At 44.1% G+C, this 17854-nt stretch overlaps 1 protein-coding gene across 1 annotated transcript in view; it reads left to right on the top strand.

Moving 5' to 3' along the window:
* Positions 1 to 17854, top strand: part of Aff3 (ALF transcription elongation factor 3) — a 474953-nt gene that overhangs the window by 369188 nt on the left and 87911 nt on the right. The window contains exon 11 of the mRNA XM_015499678.2: positions 16589 to 16629. Coding sequence (XP_015355164.2) covers positions 16589 to 16629 — 41 coding nt within the window. The remainder of the gene's footprint in view (positions 1 to 16588; positions 16630 to 17854) is intronic.

The raw sequence follows: 17854 nt of genomic DNA on the forward strand, positions 1-17854 counted from the left end.
GTCACAGCAGAGACGCTATATGTTGACGGATGTGTGAATAAGGGTTATGTTATATGGGGCATATTTTCTGTTGTCGGGAGTCCAGTATCAAGGATGACCTCTGCCATTTCTTTATTTCGTTTACTGAACACTCTGATTTTTTTTCTAATTAGTCCTACATAAACATCAAAATTGATAGAAGGCTGGGGCTGGGGCTTAGTGGTAGAGCACTTGCCTAGCCTGGGCGAGGCACTGGGTTCAATTCTCAGCACTGCATATAAATAAAGAAAGAAAGAAAAGAAAAGTCCATTGATGACTAAAAACAATTTTTTTGAAAAAAGTATTGACGGGCTGAGGATGTGGCTCAAGTGGTAGCGCACTGGCCTAGCATGCGTGAGGCACTGGGTTCGATTCTCAGCACCACATAAAAATAAAATAAAGATATTGTGTCCACCTAAAACTAAAAAATAAATATTAAAAAAAAAAGTATTGACAGAATTAACAAAAATATAAGACCCAGGATCATAAGCCAGCTGTAAATGAATGCACAAACAGCCGAGAGAAAAGCATCGGTCCAACCTCCAGGGCCTCCAGTGTCAGTAGCCACTTCTTTCACATGCTTGCGTCAAGCCATATGGAGGTTACACGTTTTGATAAGTTATGTCAAATGGGAACCTCCAAAACCAAGAAAGTGGGTGTCCCTTCCAAGGACGATGGAATTTTGGCTGTGGCCTCTACATCTGGGGCTGTGCCAATATTTACTTGGAAAGTTTGCAGATATGATTAAAATGGAACGGTCATCTCCTGGCTGCCCCTACAGGTCTTAACCTTGATGGGCTTCAAATTTGGAAGTAACCCAAAGAGAGGAGAACAAGTGTCCCTCCTTGGACAAATGAAGAGCATGTGAATCATGGAGCAGATTTGTTGTTCTTAATGTTGGCCATTCCCAAGGCCGATGGTTCTGTAGAAGAATGGAAAGGAATTAGAAGGCTTAGAACAAAATGATTCCTGAAGTCATTTGGCCTTAAAGGGAGTTTTTAATGGGGATTTGGAAGGGAGAGAGGAATTGTGCTGCATGGCTTGCCTTTGGGTGGAAACCGTGAGCTCTGCCTCTCTGGTGAAGGAAGGCTTGGGAGGTAGGACAGAGAGTATCTAGATGGAAGGGTTATGGCTGAGACCTGAGGAAAGGAGCACATGATGAACACTTTCAGCCAGCAGCAGCCGAGACAGTGTCAATGGCAGACAGCGTTTCCGAGGTGACAAATACATAGCTCGGGAGAGGAAGGGAACAGGGATCCAAATTGAACGGCTCTCCACATGCCTACAGCTTCTGGTAATTACATTACCCGCACATACTGGGCAGTCTTTTCATTTTAATTATATAAATGCATTTTTCTCTTTTAAATGAGCATGGTTTATCCGCTTAGACTGACTATTTTAATTTTGCAGGCAACGATCTTTGGATATAATCTGTAGAGGGAAATTTCCCTGTTGGCCTAATTTGCTTCTTGCACAATGAAAGAAAGTTACCTTTTAATCCCCAATCAATATTTGTAGAGCACACAATTAATTTAATAGATAGCTAGGTCATTAACATAAATCTGCAAGCTAAAGAGCCAATTATTTTCTTATTTATAATGCATAGAGTAATAATCACGTTTGTCAGGGAAAATCTAAAGTCTCTCTGCATCGAGATGTCAAGATTGTAGGTGAGGCTGCTCTGAGCCCAGAATTGCAGTTCTTACTCCATTTTGTAGCCTTTGGTTTCTGATGCCGTGGCACAAGAAATGTGCCCATCTCAATTCTCTGCTCTTTACCCCAGAGGTCATATCAGTTTGGGGTGTGCTAGCACATTAAAAGCAATCACTGGGGCTGGGGCTCAGTGGCAGAGCACTTGCCTAGCATGTGTGAGGCACAGGGTTCGATTCTCAGCACCACATATAAATAAATAAAAAATAAAGGTCCATCAACAACTGAAAAAAATATTATTTTTATAAAAAGCCATCACCAACTATAAAGGGACCTCTTCGTTGATCCCTTGTTCCTTTTTAATATGACAAATGCATAACAAAATGCAGAACTTTTCAAAAAGAACCTCTGATACCATTGATGGTGTATGTCCATCAGTGATCAAATGAATCCGCTGAATGAAATGCAGACATGGAATAAAAACGCAGGCGGTCTGTGTGCCCAGCTCTGCATCCTTAGGTGCATTTTTCTTCTCAGGATCAGCTTGGTTGATGCTGAAGTTCTTGGCCTGTGAAAATTTATTACCCCCAGAGTCAATCTGCATTCAGGCAGCCAAGTCTGAATAAATAGAGTCATTGTGCTTGTCTGGGATTTGTGGCCAGAGTTCATCCAGTCAGCGTGACATTCACATCCCAGGAGATTCATCAAAGCCAACACCCTGGTATGTGCTCTTGAATCCTGCCAAAATTGTGTAGAATTATATAAACAGGAGTTGAAGCAATAATCAGGACCAGGTTTGTGGGGGCAAGGCTCCAAAATCAAGTTTCTCCTCCATGAAAAATGAACTGTATTGTTATTTGTAGCCAAACAAGAGCTAGACAGGTTTTAACATAAATCATTCTGAGAATAGTCTTAAATACCTAGTAAGCATCAAACGTCCATGCAAGATGCTGGCTTGTTGGTCTGGATGAATTACACATTAGTAATATTTGTTACAATAATTTAACCACAAAATACATAAGTAAATTTTCAATGCCTGGAAATGCCTTGCCTTAAAGGGCTATGCAAACATGTATATAGGATCTATACTAATCCTAATAGCGACATAAGGGGGAAAGTTGTTTAAGCTTGCTTTTATTTTTAGTCTTGAATTGATTAACCTGAGCTAAATTACCCAATTTGATCACATTGATGAACTGGTTTCTTTTTTAATACAGAAATAAAACAACAACTATAGTTGAAGGCTACAGCTTATCAGGTCATTGTTGTATCTATGTGTGAAGTAACCATAAATAAAATTTTACTGTCACTAGAAGCAAATGAAAATTTCCTTTATTACATCATGCTACTGTGTACAAACATTTGCAAAAAGCACAAGCATATTGTGGCTACACAGGAAAAAACAAATCCATAATTGCTTTTTTTTCTTTTTCATGTTAATCAACTGCAATTTCCAAAATGGAAATGGTCAGCCAACTTAAATGTCACCAAGACAGAGAGAGGCACAAAAGCCTCCAACACTATTTGCTAAAATGTTTTTTTAAGCTATCTTCTTCGGGATCCAATTGATATTTATGCCAGTTGAGTTGTTGTGCAGCCCACCTGGGCCATGGGATATACCTAATTTCAACCCAAGGACCCTCAGTGGAAATCTGCAAAATGAAAAAATCATATAAACATTTTAAAAGAGGATCCATTAAATTTGGGCAAACATAAAACACACACCACAAAAAAATGGGGAATAGTGGCCTTTGTTGCAGAATTCATAGAAGGAGCTACATTTTTGAAACAAAGCCAAGTTCTTATTATGAGCAGATATCAACACCACCTGCCCAGACTCTCCATTGAGGGAGCAGGCCAAGGGCCCCGCACGGACATGATGGGCTCACGCCTCCCCTTCACAGCTTCCGGCAGGGCTGCTGGTCGCCAGAGGAAGGGGATTCTGCCTCCAGAGCACACTTCTGTTCAGCTCAGAGGAGTTGCCCTTTTGTCCCACGACTTCAATGTGTTTTGTCCTTCGATAGCTTATTTGGAATTGTCACAGTTCATGAGTAGTGGCTCCTTGGAATACATGGTATCACTCCTCCCCAGGCTAGGGTGGTGTCAGTAAAGAATTGACCTACACTTGTCCAGGTGTTTGGTACAGATTACCATTGGAAAGCTTCATTTTGATTCTTCTAAATTTTCTCCAAGTGGAGCTGGTTATCTCATGAATATAGCCTTTCTCAGGAGATTCTCTCGGCCTGTTACTTCTACATAATAAAAATATATAGATATATTTATTATCTTTGGTCTTCCGGGCCCTTGGCACTTCTTAGTTCTATCCCAACCACATCTGCAGCCAACAGGCTGTGCTGAGTGAAACAAGACCATCTTTAAGAAGCAGATCAGACAGGTGCTGAAATGTCAGGCCACCATATGTGGTCATCTTCAGGGTGTGGGTTAGCCAGACATCTCTCTTGGAGGTCTGATTCAGCAGTAGATCTCCAGGTACCGCTCCCTTCAACCTTGACTTCCAAGTCCAGAGCAGTTCAAAGAAAACTGTGCGATTATTATGATGCATTCTGTGCAAACCCTCTCCCAACCTGCAAAACTGTGTTTCACTTGAGAGAAAGAAATTCTCACAGCAGCAACATGCTCAAAATTGGTTCTGCATTCTCTTTTATGACTGGTTTGCAAATTAAGAAAATCTTTTCTAGCCATTACAAACCTATTTTTACCTTCAAATATTACTATTTTGTCTGAGGAAAGAAAAGGTTTTGATAAAATGTAAAGCCAGACTTAGATTTGGGTTCTGCAAGCACAGGTTGTATTTTAAAAAAAAAAAAAATACAAAACCACCAAAGCATTTACATCACTTTCATCTGGTCTTTGTACAAAAACAAAGTCACACCTGTGTTCCACAATGTGGGCCCTAGTTGCCTTCATCGTCATCCACCATCCACCAAGGCCAGTGGAAAGTGACAGGGATGCCATCATACTGAGGTAGCAAAAGGACTTAAAAAAAAAAAAAAAAAAAACACAGAAAGGCATTTGTCAAACAGAACAAAGTGGGGAATGAGTAACCCTGATGTCACCTGTAGGACCAGAGACGAGTCCAAAATTGATCTCCTAAAAGCAGATAGTAGAATAATGGCCACCAGAACCTGGCAGGAGGGGACGTAAGGTGGGAGATGGAGAAGAGATGACCAACAGATGCAGGTGCAGCTGAACAGGAGGAGTAACTTCTAATGTTCTAGAACGCAGCAGGGTAGCTAGGAGAGACAACACTTAATTGCATATTTCAAAATTGCTTGGTAGAGAAGATTTTCAGTGGTCCCAACACTAAGACATAATAAATGTTTGAAGCAATAGAAACCCTTGTTGCCTGATCTCATCATTGTACATCGTACACACGTGTTGAAATATCACACTGTACCCCACAAATTGTGCACAGTTATTACGTCAATCAAATTTTCTAAATATCTCCTAAGATGAGAGTCCCTAATGGACCATCATCATTTTGGCCTTGCTCAAGGTCTGAGCTGCATTAAAATTGCCCTGCAAGATGCTTCAGATGACCAAAGCCTGAATGATCAGGCCACAGAGCCATGGTGGAGCCTGCAGGACGGAGCAGAGCCTGAATAACTAGCTTCCCGGGCTGGCTAAGAAGCTGCTGCCATCATCCCGAGGCCCAGGCACCACGTTAAATCCCACTAAGACTGGATCTGTTGGAAAACATCTGTCAGGAGATTCTTTTTTTTTTTTTTTAAATACCTTTATTTACTTATTTATTTATTTATATGTGATACTAAGGTTCAAACCCAGTGCCTCACACATGCCAGGCAAGCGCTCTACCACTGAGCCCCAGCACCAGCCCCCATCAGGCAATGCTTAATAGAACTTGGCACTTATTACCTACGATTTGCTTTTCATTTCTTTGACTAAAAGTGTATATCAGAGACTTCTAGGACATAGACTTGTCCATTCCAGTGAGACCTGGAGGCCAGGGGGCCATCCAGAAGGTAAATCAGCACCTGACTTGGACCAGCAGCCCAGCGTCATCGTCTAAGCCCCAAATTTAACCTTGACTCCTAAGAACCGGGAATTGAGATGCGCACAATGCTTTAGGGTGTCTCCTAGAAGCTCAGCGGGCAGTATGTGCTGTCACTTTGAAGATATCGACGTATGGACAAGCACACATGCGTGTATGCTCTCTCCCCTGTCCTCCTCCACAGAGGAACAACTGCCTGGCCAGTGTCTCCCTCAGAGTTCAGATGCGCCTGCCATCCTCATGAGAGCCCCTCACACAATTCCTGGGCCAGCTGGGCAGGCACAGCTCTGCCTGCTGGGCCAGGCAAAGCCTCATGATGTCCGCTCCTGCCCAGACCCAACCCAGGCGGGCTCTTCCTTCCATATGTAGTCCTGACCTGGTGGGCCTGGAAGTGGAAAGGACTCTTCCCCGGGAGTTTCTCTCCAGCTCCAGAATTAACAATATGTTCCTGCCTGTGACCCTCTGAGGACAAGAGATTAGTCTCAGCAACCTCAAACCCTCCCCTGCCCTGGCAGGCCCCTGAGAGATGACTCCTGCACTTCCTCCTCCTAGGAAGCTCTCCCTGGCATCTGTCAGCATCCACTCTGTGTCCCCAGTCCTCTGCTGAGACTGGCAGGACTCAGAATGCAGCTGGGCCCCTTGGCTTCCCACCCACAGCCACGGGGTGCACAGTGAGGCAGAGGCGTGGCCGGGCTCCCGAGGAGGCCCTCCCTGGTGGGATTCCATTCCCAACTGGCTTTTGCCCTCAAGAAAATAGATGAAAAGTCTGTCTGCATGTGGTGACAACTTTTAGTCCCTTCTCTTCTCAGGTGGTTGATCTTTCCTGGTTATTTGATGGGATTTCTAAGGGAAAAGGTTTAAGACAATTGCATTTCTTTTTTATTACCTTATTTTTTGGTGCATGTTATTTATACAGAGTAGCAGGTTTCTTTCACTGTGGCATAGGTACACACGCACATGATATAATCTATGGATTTCACTCCCCAGTATCTCCCCTCCTCCCTCCCCTGGCCCCTTCCCCTACACCAGTGCCCTCTTCTGCTTTCATGAGATCTTTCTTTCTTTCTTTCTTTCTTTCTTTCTTTCTTCCTTTCTTCCTTTCTTCCTTTCTTCCCTTTCTTTCCTTTCTCTCCTTTCTTTCCTTTCTTCCCTTTAGCTTCCACATATAAGAAAAAAACATATGGCTCTTTGTCTACGTATGGCTTATTTTACCTAACCTGATGCTCTCCATTTTTCTTCAACTGGCATGATTTTGTTATGTCTGCCTAGGACTCCATTGTGTGCATTACCACACTGCGAGCCACCAGGGCCATTCTGAGATAGTTTGTTTTCCTGTTTGCTGGAACATGCTGTGAGATTTAGATCGGATCACATATCTTTACTGGTGAGGGCTTTACCTCTTGCTTGCTGTTCTTGTTCAAGTTCAGACTTGCATTTATTAATTGATCTCACTGCCTAATATCCTTCCACATGTACGATCACATTTTAAGTTTCATTAGCTTCACTTTTATGCCACTGGTTTTCATTTGAGTCTAGTTGATGGGTCTCTTATGCGTCCATTCATTGTGGTTCAACCCATTTAGTAACATTTGCAAGACAGAGGAAAAATCTTACTCCTCTTTGTTTTTTGTTTTTTTTTCCCTCAGTAGTTATAGGTATTTTGCATCTTCAGATACCTAGAAATGCTGTTTAGGAAGCATTTTGTTCAATAGTCTTTGACCTCAACCTGTTCTCTACAGGAGTCAGGCAGTCAGGGATGACAATATCACTTATCATCTAAATAACAACTTTTTTTTTTTTTGATGGTACTGGAGATAGAACCCAGGAGCACTTAAACACTGAGCCACATCCCCACTCCTTTTTATCTTAAGACAGGGTCTTGCTAAGTTGCTGAGACTGGCTTTGAACTTGCACTCCTCCTGCCTCAGCCCCTCAAGCCTCTGGGATTACAGGTGTGCACCAGTGCACCCTAAAATAAGAATATTTTTGAGGGTGAATGGGGATAAAAACTAGATAGAAGTCAGAAACAGGTGGGGGAAATCTGGCTTTTTTGATTGCCCTGGGCTGGCTATGTAGTTGCTCTCATAAAGACTACTCTCTGCAAACATTAGTAGCTGTTTATACAAACCATATTGAGTAAGAACACAATGAGAAGGCAGAATTTCAGGCGCTGAAGAACTTGTCAATAAAGAAAGAAACCAGCTGAATGGGGTCAGCAGGGGGCAGCTCACTTAGGTTCTTGGTGACTTGATAAGTCAAGCCAACACTTGCACAATTTTCTGGCTCTTTCCAACTGTTCCTCCCTCTATTTACATTCAGCGAATACGTGAGGTCCAGTCCACCCTTTTATTAAGCATTGCTTGAACTCTCAGCATTCTCTACTCTTCTTCCCGTGAACTGAGTCTGCGATGTAGGTTAGCCCTGGTCCTCTGGGGGGACCTGTCAACTGCTTTGGAAAGATTTTTGTTGTGGTCCCAAGTTCCTAATAAGATCACTGAAGGGAGAGATCCTAGTTCATGCTTCCTCCACCAGAGAGAGCTTCTTCCCCACTGTTGACACTGCAGGACGGGGATAACAAAGACTATTATTTGCCACTATCTCTCCTCTATAGGTTGATTGGTTGGAATATAGTTTTTTTCATAACTGTATATTCTTTCTCTGTTTTACCTTCATTAAAAACTCACCTCTGAAGAAAGCTTGACCAGCTCCCTGCATTGTTTAAATCTGTTGATGGCTACTAGGAATCTGATAATTTATTGAGCACTTATTATGCCCTCTGGGGAAGACTGCTTAGGGCTTGGAGCTGCCTAGGGAGCATTATCTCATAAGTTGGCTCCTGTCACCAACTCATGTGGTCACCTTATCTGGGGTCAGATCGTCGGTGAAGATGTTATCATGTCTGATCTTCTGAGAGGGGTCGACAGAGGCATCCTTGCTTTTGTTGAGCATCGCCAGGACATGCTCCCTCACTGGGGATACTACCTGTGACATCACTTTGCCATCCTCTCTCCCATTGCCTGTGCCTCTGCCAGGCCTTGGAGGCGATTTCCATTACAGTCAGGAGAAAGAGAGAGTGTAGGGACAATTTGAACAGTTGACCCAGGGGCTGTCCCCGGCCCACCATGACTCACATCAGACTCCTTTCAGCAGTGGGGGCTCCATAAGTGCCTGGGAGATGTAAGGCATTGAGGACCCAGAAAACAATGTCCCCAGGTGTGATGCTCTTGACATGCTGAGCTCCTCAAATAAAAAGAAACGAGAGGCCCGGAAGCCTGAGAATCCAGGGCTCCATGCATCACCTTCCCTGGGTTCCTCCCCAAGTGCAGGGAGCGGCTGTCTTTGAAGTTCTCTTATCTGACAGAAGGAACTTCTCCCAAAAGAAATGCAACTGTCCTATCACCTGGTTATTGAAGAGGTGCCAAAAAACACACGCTGGAATTGGGCCCGGTGGTGCAAGCCTATAATTCCAGCAGCTCAGGAGGCCGAGGCAGGAGGATTGTAAGTTGGAAGCCAGCCTCAGCAACTTAGCAAGACCCTACCTCAAAATAAAGAAAATAAAAAGGGCTGGGGATGTGACTCAGTGGTTAAGTGCCCCTGGGTTCAACCCCTGCTACAAAAACACAAAACCTCTAAGCAAAAAATAAAAACAAACAAACAAACAAAAAAACATACATTGGAGAAAAGACAGTCTCTTTAACAAATGGTGCTGGGAAAACTGGATTTCCATGTGTAGAAGAATAAAACTAGATCCCCTGTCTCCCCACACAAAAGTCAACTCAAGATGGATCAAAGATCTAGGCATAAGACCAGGAACTTTGCAACTGTTAGAAGAGAACACGAGGGAAGCACTCCAACATATAGGCACAGGCAACAGTTTCCTCAGTAGAACTCCTAGAGCTTGGGAATCAATAAGAGGGCCATCCCAGGTGGCCCACGGTCTATGAAGGTTTGAAAAACCTTCATAGAAGGTTTTTAAGACGGTATAAAAGCTCTGTGCACAGAGGAGAAACTGAACTTCAGATTTTGAACGTTAATCTTTTCCCAGACTAATTCTCTGTGGTCTCATCCTCTCTCAGGATGCTGGACAGCACAGTAGCATGAGTCACGGCTCCTATGCAGTCACTAGGGGACACATCCAGGACTCTAGGACTCTTCAGTACCCTGTACCACTAAGCAACCATGGTCCTTAGGTCAGGTATATGAAATGCACGGTTTTTGGGGTGGTGGTACTGGGGATTCAGCTCAGGGGCACGTGACCACTGAGCCACATCCCCGGCCCTATTTTATTTGTATTTAGAGAGAGAGAGTCTCACTGAGTTGCTTAGCACCTCGCTGACTTTGAACTCGCGATCCTCCTGCCTCAGCCTCCCGGAGTCCCTGGGATGACAGGCATGTGCCACTGTGCCCAGCTGAAAGGCACTTTTGACTTAGGATATTTTCAACTTCAGACATAACCCCAAGGTCAATTGAGGAGCATCTGGAAGTTGAATGGGGCCTGGAGACACCATCCCATCACAGGTGAACCAGGATTCAAATCACCACTGCAGAGGTTGTCTTGACAATCCTTCATTGTCAAGAATGAGCCTGGTACTGTCGATAGTAAAAGTGGAAGTTCCCCACATCTGCCATTGGTAAAAAGACACATTCCAACCAGTTGAATCCTAACTCTTCTTTTAGAGCAGTCACGAAACGTAGCTCCAGAAACTTCAAACCGTTTTATCATTTTTATGTTTTTTTTTTACTTAGTTGGCATTTAATAGCTTTAATCTCATGTTTCCAGCTACCTCCTCTCCCTCTGCACTGAACATCCCATAGGCAGTTTGAACTTTACAATTCAAAAGTAACTCCACCATTGCCCCCTGCTCCATTTCTACTAGCCCCACCCAGCTCCATTAGCATTCTCCATCTGTACCAGGAGCTCCAGCCGGAAAGCTGGGGCTCATTCCTGATGCCTTCCCCAGCCTGCCATGTCCAATCAGTTCCCTCCACTAAACCTGCATAAGGTAACATGAGCTCTCTCCATCTACAAAGCTATCATGTAGATCTCTTGCCCAGATCACTGCCATAACCTCAGACTTGGCCATTCACCACAAAGAAGCCAGAGTGGTATTTGAAAAATGTAGTCCATATCATCTCACTCCCTACGTTTTTTTAATGATCGAGTCATAGGAAGTTGCATAGGATATACAAGCATGCTTTACCCAGCTCCCCCATCCTAAACCCTTTCATGACTCCTGTTGTCCTGTTGATAATATCCACTATCCTGCATTTGACCTCCAAAAGCCCTTAAAACTTTTTTACATACTGATGTGAATCTGCAATATGTATACGGGGTAAAAATGGGAGTTCATAATCTGCTTGAATCAAATGTATGAAATATGATATGTCAAGAGCTTTGTAATGTTTTGAACAACTAATAATAAAAAAAAAAGTCCTTAAAACTGTCCCCACAGCTTGCTGAGCGGCACCACAGTGACCTCTCACAATTCTGCAGCTGAGCCAGGGTCTCCTAATACTGCTTCCAGCTTCTGCTAACCAGAACCCTTCCTTTTTCACCCACCTCCATTTCTCTAGTCCCAGTAACCCTTTTTAGCTTCCAGATCTCAGCCTTGTTATTCCTTCCAAAGTGGGCCTTCCTCAACCATTGATTCCTCCAGCATTCAGGATCTTAGCATCCTGACTCTTTCCGCCTGAGCCTTTGTAATCTATGCTGTTTGTGTCTGTCCCGCCCCCCAACTTTTCACATTTGCTCCACCTCTAGACTTTATGTGCAATATGATCAGGGCTTTGTCTGTTTGGGCTGTCACCACCAAGCCCACTGCCTGCACATAGTAGGTAGTTCAGACTGAATTTTATAGCTGTCCAGGTGTTAGTGCTATTTCCATCAGGAAAGAAGTCAGGCCAGGCGCAGTGGCCCACTTCTGTAATCCCAGCAGCTGGGGAGGCTGAGGCAAGAGGATCACAAGTTCAAAGCCAGCCTCAGCAATTTAGCAAGGCCTTAAGCAACTCAGCCAGATCCTGTCTCTAAATTAAAAACCCAAAAGAGGGTTGTGGAAGCGGTTCAGTGTTCAAGCCTCTAGGTTCAATCCCCCGTACTAAAAAGAAAGAAAGAAAGAAGTCAGGTCACTCTGGAAAGTCTCTGAATTTCAGCCTCTTTCTTTGTTTTCCTCCCCACTCCAATATCCATGAACTTGTTCTGTGCTCAACCCAGTTACAACAAGGCCATTTAATTTCCTCTTTGATTTGCCTTCCGTAACAGATTGTGACTTGTAATTCATTGAGCACACATGGAATCCTGAATATCTACTGATTACGTCCCCGAGCACCAAACTCATGGTAATAAGGACAGAGAAAAGATGTCATCTGTTGAGGAGAGCCTAGAAAATGACTGTTTTTGGCAGAAAACTTGTTTTGTCTCATAGACTTGATCTTCACAGTCATTCATGAATGAGTAATGAACTCGGGGTAGATCGTGAAGTATTCTCTTAACCCTCTCAACCAGATTTGCTGAGGACTGAATAAAAAGAAAGTTACAAGAAGAGATGATGAAAGATTTCAAAAGAAAAAATACGGTTGCTGTAACATACAACTCTTGAAGGAATGAAATTGGGCAATTCATCTAGTTTACAATCAGTAGTTTTTCTGGCTTTAATCATGAGTCACCTAAGTAATTTTCTTCTTGGCTTTTTAATTTCAATGTTTATTTCTTATATTATTTTCCAACAGTAAATAAAAATTGAGGGCAAAAGCTGAAGGTTCTTTTTTAACGAGAAGGAGCTAGAAAGAAAGATCTTGGCTTTGGTATATAGCATACAGTTTTAATCTAATGTTAGCAGCTTTGTTTTTTCCCTCTCAAGGAATGGTTTAAAACATTTTACGTATGCTCGTCTCCTTTCTTAATGGGTGATGAGCTGTCCTCAGTAAAGTTTTTAATGATGTAGAATAACTGGCAATTAAGTAGCACACTCAAAATAGGGCATTAAAAATAGCGATGCTGGCAATCGATGGCGCTAAGTACCACCGTGGTGAGACAGATGAGAGGGGAGAAACTCCCAGACGTCAGTGCTCAGTGACTGGTGGGAGGCCAGGTCTCTACGCCCAGAAGGACCTGCTGGTCCCAGCAGGCATCATGCAAGTCTGCTAAAGGAAAGCAGCCCTTGCTGCAGGCTTCCAGCCCAGCTTGTGTTCCACAATGGCCAACATGGGTCCTGCAGAGTTGTTCTCAGCTGTTACCACCACCCCCAGGTGGTGCATTGATTCATAGGCACCTCCAGAGGTGGTGGGGTGCAGAGTTTCTTATTTTTTGTTTGGTTAGCTTTTGCTTTTTCAATCACTTTCTAACAGGTACACATCAACATGTGGTACTTCCCTAACCTAAAAGTCAGTGGGGAGAGTTTTAGGAGGAGGAGCAGACGGTCAAAAACTTGCCAGCCCTGGTCTATTTCCGTGGCTAGGGGAACATTCAGGGGCCTTGCTGGAGGCTTCTACTGAACTTGTAGTCACATCTCTTAAGATTTCTCTTCTTCCAAGAAAAGCCCACCTCCTGTGCCTCCAGTGGAGATAATGTTAAGAGATCCTGCTAACAATACATTCCACCTTTCTTTGGGGGAGTTGGAATACTTCTTGTGTATTCAGCCCAGCAGTCAGAAGTAGAGAGTTTTAAGTTTTGGTTGTTTGTTTTTTTTCCCCAAGCATCCCAGCCAAAAGTGAAAGCTGTCTTGCTGAGCAAGAAGACAGCCCTCTAGGGGCTGGGATTGTGGCTCAGAGGTAGAGCACTCGCCTGCCTGGCACAGGCTGGACCCGGGTTCGATCCTCAGCACCACATAAAAATAAAGGCATTGTGTTGTGTCCATCTACACCTAAAAAAATAAATATTTAAAAAAGAAGAAGAAGTAGAGAGCCCTTTAGCAGACAACCCTGCGAACAGTGATGACCGCCTGTCATCTGCTGGGTGCTTTCGGGGCACGTGCTGCTATGCTGGCCTTGGGGGAGCTCAGGCCAGGAGTTGGAGCAAGGCAGGAATAGGGTCCTCTGAGATGGTGTACCCAGCTTCTTGGCTTCTCCTTTCTCTCTTTCCCTTGCCTCAGGTGTCCTCATCAAGATCTGTGCATGACTCCATTACTTCAAAGTCATGCTGTGACCCTGGCATGCCAGGACACCGGGGCCTTAGTTGATTGGGATCAAGGGAACCCATTGATCCTTCCATTGTCCGGAGTAGTCTGGACATTGCCTGGCGGGCTCCTGCATCCCACCCGGAGAAGGCAAAGGCAGACTGCAGTCATAGGTGGGCTGAGTCACTGGTTGTGAGGCCACGCTCAAGACCCATAATAAATGAGTGGTGAGACCTGTCCTGGAATTTGAGACTCAACCCCCAGTCCACACGTTTGCTGTTCCTCTTAATTTCTTCTCAGTTCCTTTGGACAGTCCACAAAGCTCCCGCTTCCTGTGCCTTCCTTTCAGATCTTTCTTGTGTTCCCACTTTGCTGTAGACCCCTTTGTCTTTTTTTTTTTTTTTTGTCTTTTTTTTGTACTAGGGATTGAGCCCAGGGGCGCTTTACCACTGAGCTACAAAACCCAGCTCTTTTTGTTTGATTGATTTTTAAGCAGTTTCTCTCTAAATTACCAAGGCTGGCCTTGCATTTGCAATCCTCCTGCCTCAGCCTCCCGAGTTGACCCGATTGCAAACCCCTTTGTCATTTTTAAGGGGACAGTTCTTCAGGGTAGAAGGCACCTTCCTGATCTTCATAGGCCTGTGGCATCCCTGGCCCCAGACGCTAAATGCTAGTAGTGACCCCTCTTGAAAGTAGCATTCTCAGTTCTGGACACCCCAGGGTTGAGTAAGGGGTGTCCCAACGGAGACCCAACGGTGGAGGCTGGGCAGCCCCTTCCTCTCCTCTCTAACCCAGTGCTATCCACCTCTCTCCTCCTCCATCTAAAAGTCTGCTCAGGTCTCAGTGGGACCGATTCCCTGGTGGACTCAGGTATCTAATGAGTGCCCCTCTGAGTACCTGCTAGCTGTTCCAGGTACTGTTTGAGGAGCTGCGTGTCCCACGGTCACTAGTTTCCACTCCTATCTGCCCTTTCCTGACCCTGCTCCACCGTAATCTTTTATTTTCGTGTTGTGTCAGAAGTGTGTCCACGTCACCCTTTGGCCTTTACCCTGATATCCTGCCCAGGGAGCGAGCTTCTCCAAGACAATGGCCCTTTCTATTTTTGTTTGTGTCCCTCCTGGAGCTCAGTATGGTCATCTCCACATAGGAATTCAGCAAATGCTCCACTAGTGGACTAATCCAAGGACACGGAGCTACCACCCAGGATATGCTTGTTGTGTGCAACAGGAAGAAGGATTCTGCCACATTGTTCTTCTAATCTAAAGAGTCTGTCTGTCTTGTCTGCTCTCTGACTGTGATGGGGGAGCAGCATGGGCTGTATCGGGTGTCCCTGGTAACCAGTGACCTGGACATGTGTGCCAGGCAAGGTGGAATGGCCTGTGTGCTCGCTCCTGACCACCTGTGCACCCCGAGGAGGTCTCAGCCTTTGGGCCATTGCTTACATGGCCTCCAAATTGTGGGTTTTTTGACCCACTTCTTTCCTTGCCCTGGTAGTGCCCTGAGGTGGAAGACGGATGAATGAGAACTAGAGTCGGCAAGAAGAAAAAGAAAGTGCACACACAACTGGGAGTGTCTCGATAGAAAAACGGAAGTCTTTTTTTTATTATTTTATTTGTTTACTATGGAAGATTTCAACACACACACACATACATCCTATCACTTTAATACATGAAAAATAATACATTTTCTGTATAAAATGGAAATTGTATTCTTTCACATAAAAAAAAAATAGCCAGGAAACTATCATGCTAAGTGAAATAAGCCAATCCCCAAAAAACAGAGGATGAATGAATGTTCTCCCTGATATGGGGATGCTGACTCACGATAAGGAGGGGCGGGAATAGAAGCTCATTGGATTACACAAAAGGGAATGAAGGGAAGCGACGGGGGCTGGGAATAGGAAAGACAGTAGAATGGATCAGAACTTTCCTAGTTCATATATGAATACACAACCAGCGTAACTCCACATCATGTGCAACCACAAGAATGGGAAGTTATACTCCATGTATGTATAACATGTCAAAATACACTCTACTGTCGTGTAGATCCAAAAAGATTTTTTTTAAAGAAACTGAAAAAAAAAAGGAGATTTAAAAGGTAGCCAGAATCACATACTGACTCCACAGTGGGCTCATCACCTGAGTCCAACGGCTATCTACCTGGGGCCATCTTGCTTCATGAATATGCCACCAATTTCCCCTCCTCCCACTATATTGTTTTATAGCAGATCCCAACATCATATCATATTATTGATAAGTACTTCAGTGTAAATATCTAAAAAAAAAAGATCTTTCAAAATTTGTCACAATATCATTACTATATCTGAAAAAAAATTAGTAATTTTTTTAGATTTCCAGTCAGCCCTCCATTTTTACAACTGGAGAGATGTTTTCAATAGATTTGAAAAATGAGTCAAAAATTACACCTTCTTTGGGGAAAATGCTACAGATCAAACAGAGCTTTTTTTTTCTTACAGGGAAGGGGAATAAAGCAATGGGAAAATGGCTTCAGGGAGTAAGAACAAAATAGTTCTGCTCTTTGCCAGGTCAGGTGTCTGGCGCCTCCTCAAGCTCGCCCCCTGGTGGCAGATGCGCATTGCCAAGGCCTCCGTTAACGCTTCAGGAATGCTCCTTTCGTAACAGGACAGGGCTTTCTAAGTAGTTTAAAATTTGGCCACATGACAAAAATGTGTGTAACAGAGGTTTTTTTAAGTGTTGATCAAGCACATAATTTAAAAGTCAGAATATTAAATAAACATCTCTGCCCTTTCTTCCAGCAGGCAACCCAGAGAACAGCTCTCCGCGCTCTGCCTGACAGGTACATTTTGTCATTTTTATGAACTATAAATTGCTTTATGAAACATCGAGCCCTATTTATTGTGGCATATAATTCATAATCGGATTTTGTCCCTAAAGTATCTGTGAACTGGGATGTTAAACATTTTGCATGCCTCGATCTGTCATGCATGTGTGGAGTTTATTACTGCAAAAAATCGCCTTGTTGTATTTCACATAAAGTATGAAGAATCCCTCGTTGTGCAATGAAACAAGAGAGAAGAAACTTAGGGGGGAAGACCTGAATGGCTCTGTAAATCCTGAACTTTGGAATTGGTTGGGATCCGAGCTCATTTTTCAGCAATAAGTACTTCATTTATCGGGAGGTGTTTTCTTCACTCTTTCCATATCATCTCACGGGGAGGGATCTGTCTCTGGATGAGTCTTTCTTAAAGGACTTTGTGCACCGCTCATGGTCCTGCACACCAGACTTCTCTCTCTACTGCCTCTTGTTTCTCCTGACCTTTGTTATTGAATGAGATGCATATAAATCTCATCAAAAGACACAAACTGCGGTTGACATCCTGGTTTGCCTAAAAGGCTGCAAAGAGGTGGTCAAACAGGAATATGTAAATTGCTTTCTAGATGAAGATCAACCTCTTTGGGAGTTTGATTTTGGTTTTGATTCCTAAGGGGTGTGTGGGTGTGTATGTGGGTGTGTGTGTGTGTGTGTGTGTGTGGTGAAGATCAGGCCCACTGTGTCTCCACAAGGGAAGTACATGCAGTGCTAGACACAGTGGGAGGAGATGACCCCTGCCCCTGGCCCCCAGCCTTGTCCAGAGAGCCTTCACCCCTCCCTCCCTTTCTTCGGAGCTCCTTTTATGTGGAATGAGCAATCATTGACTGTGGGAGTCGGGTCAGTTCAGTGCCTCTTCACGGTAAAACCTGTCACTTAGAAGAACCACCTGGTGCACACGGGTGAGAGCTTTTCTTCCCTCTCGGGTGGCAGGCTGAACCTGAGCGTGTTTATTTCAGGTGAAAAGCCTTCCCCATGACAACCACACAAGCCCGCCTGTTCCAAGAGTGACAGGCACGTGGTCTTCTGGAATTGCTTTTGGGATTTTTCACAAAAGCTGATGACGGAGCCTTGGAGTCTGTGGGTAGAGAGGAAGAGAGACACTGGATCAAAACTCATTTAGGGAATGACACAAGAATTCTCTTCCTAGACATATGTCTTGTTTCCTTTTGACTTCTCTTTGTAAGTCAGC

Source organism: Marmota marmota, unplaced genomic scaffold (assembly GCF_001458135.2).
Source record: "Marmota marmota marmota unplaced genomic scaffold, marMar, whole genome shotgun sequence".
In the NCBI taxonomy this organism is placed as follows: Eukaryota; Metazoa; Chordata; class Mammalia; order Rodentia; family Sciuridae; genus Marmota; species Marmota marmota.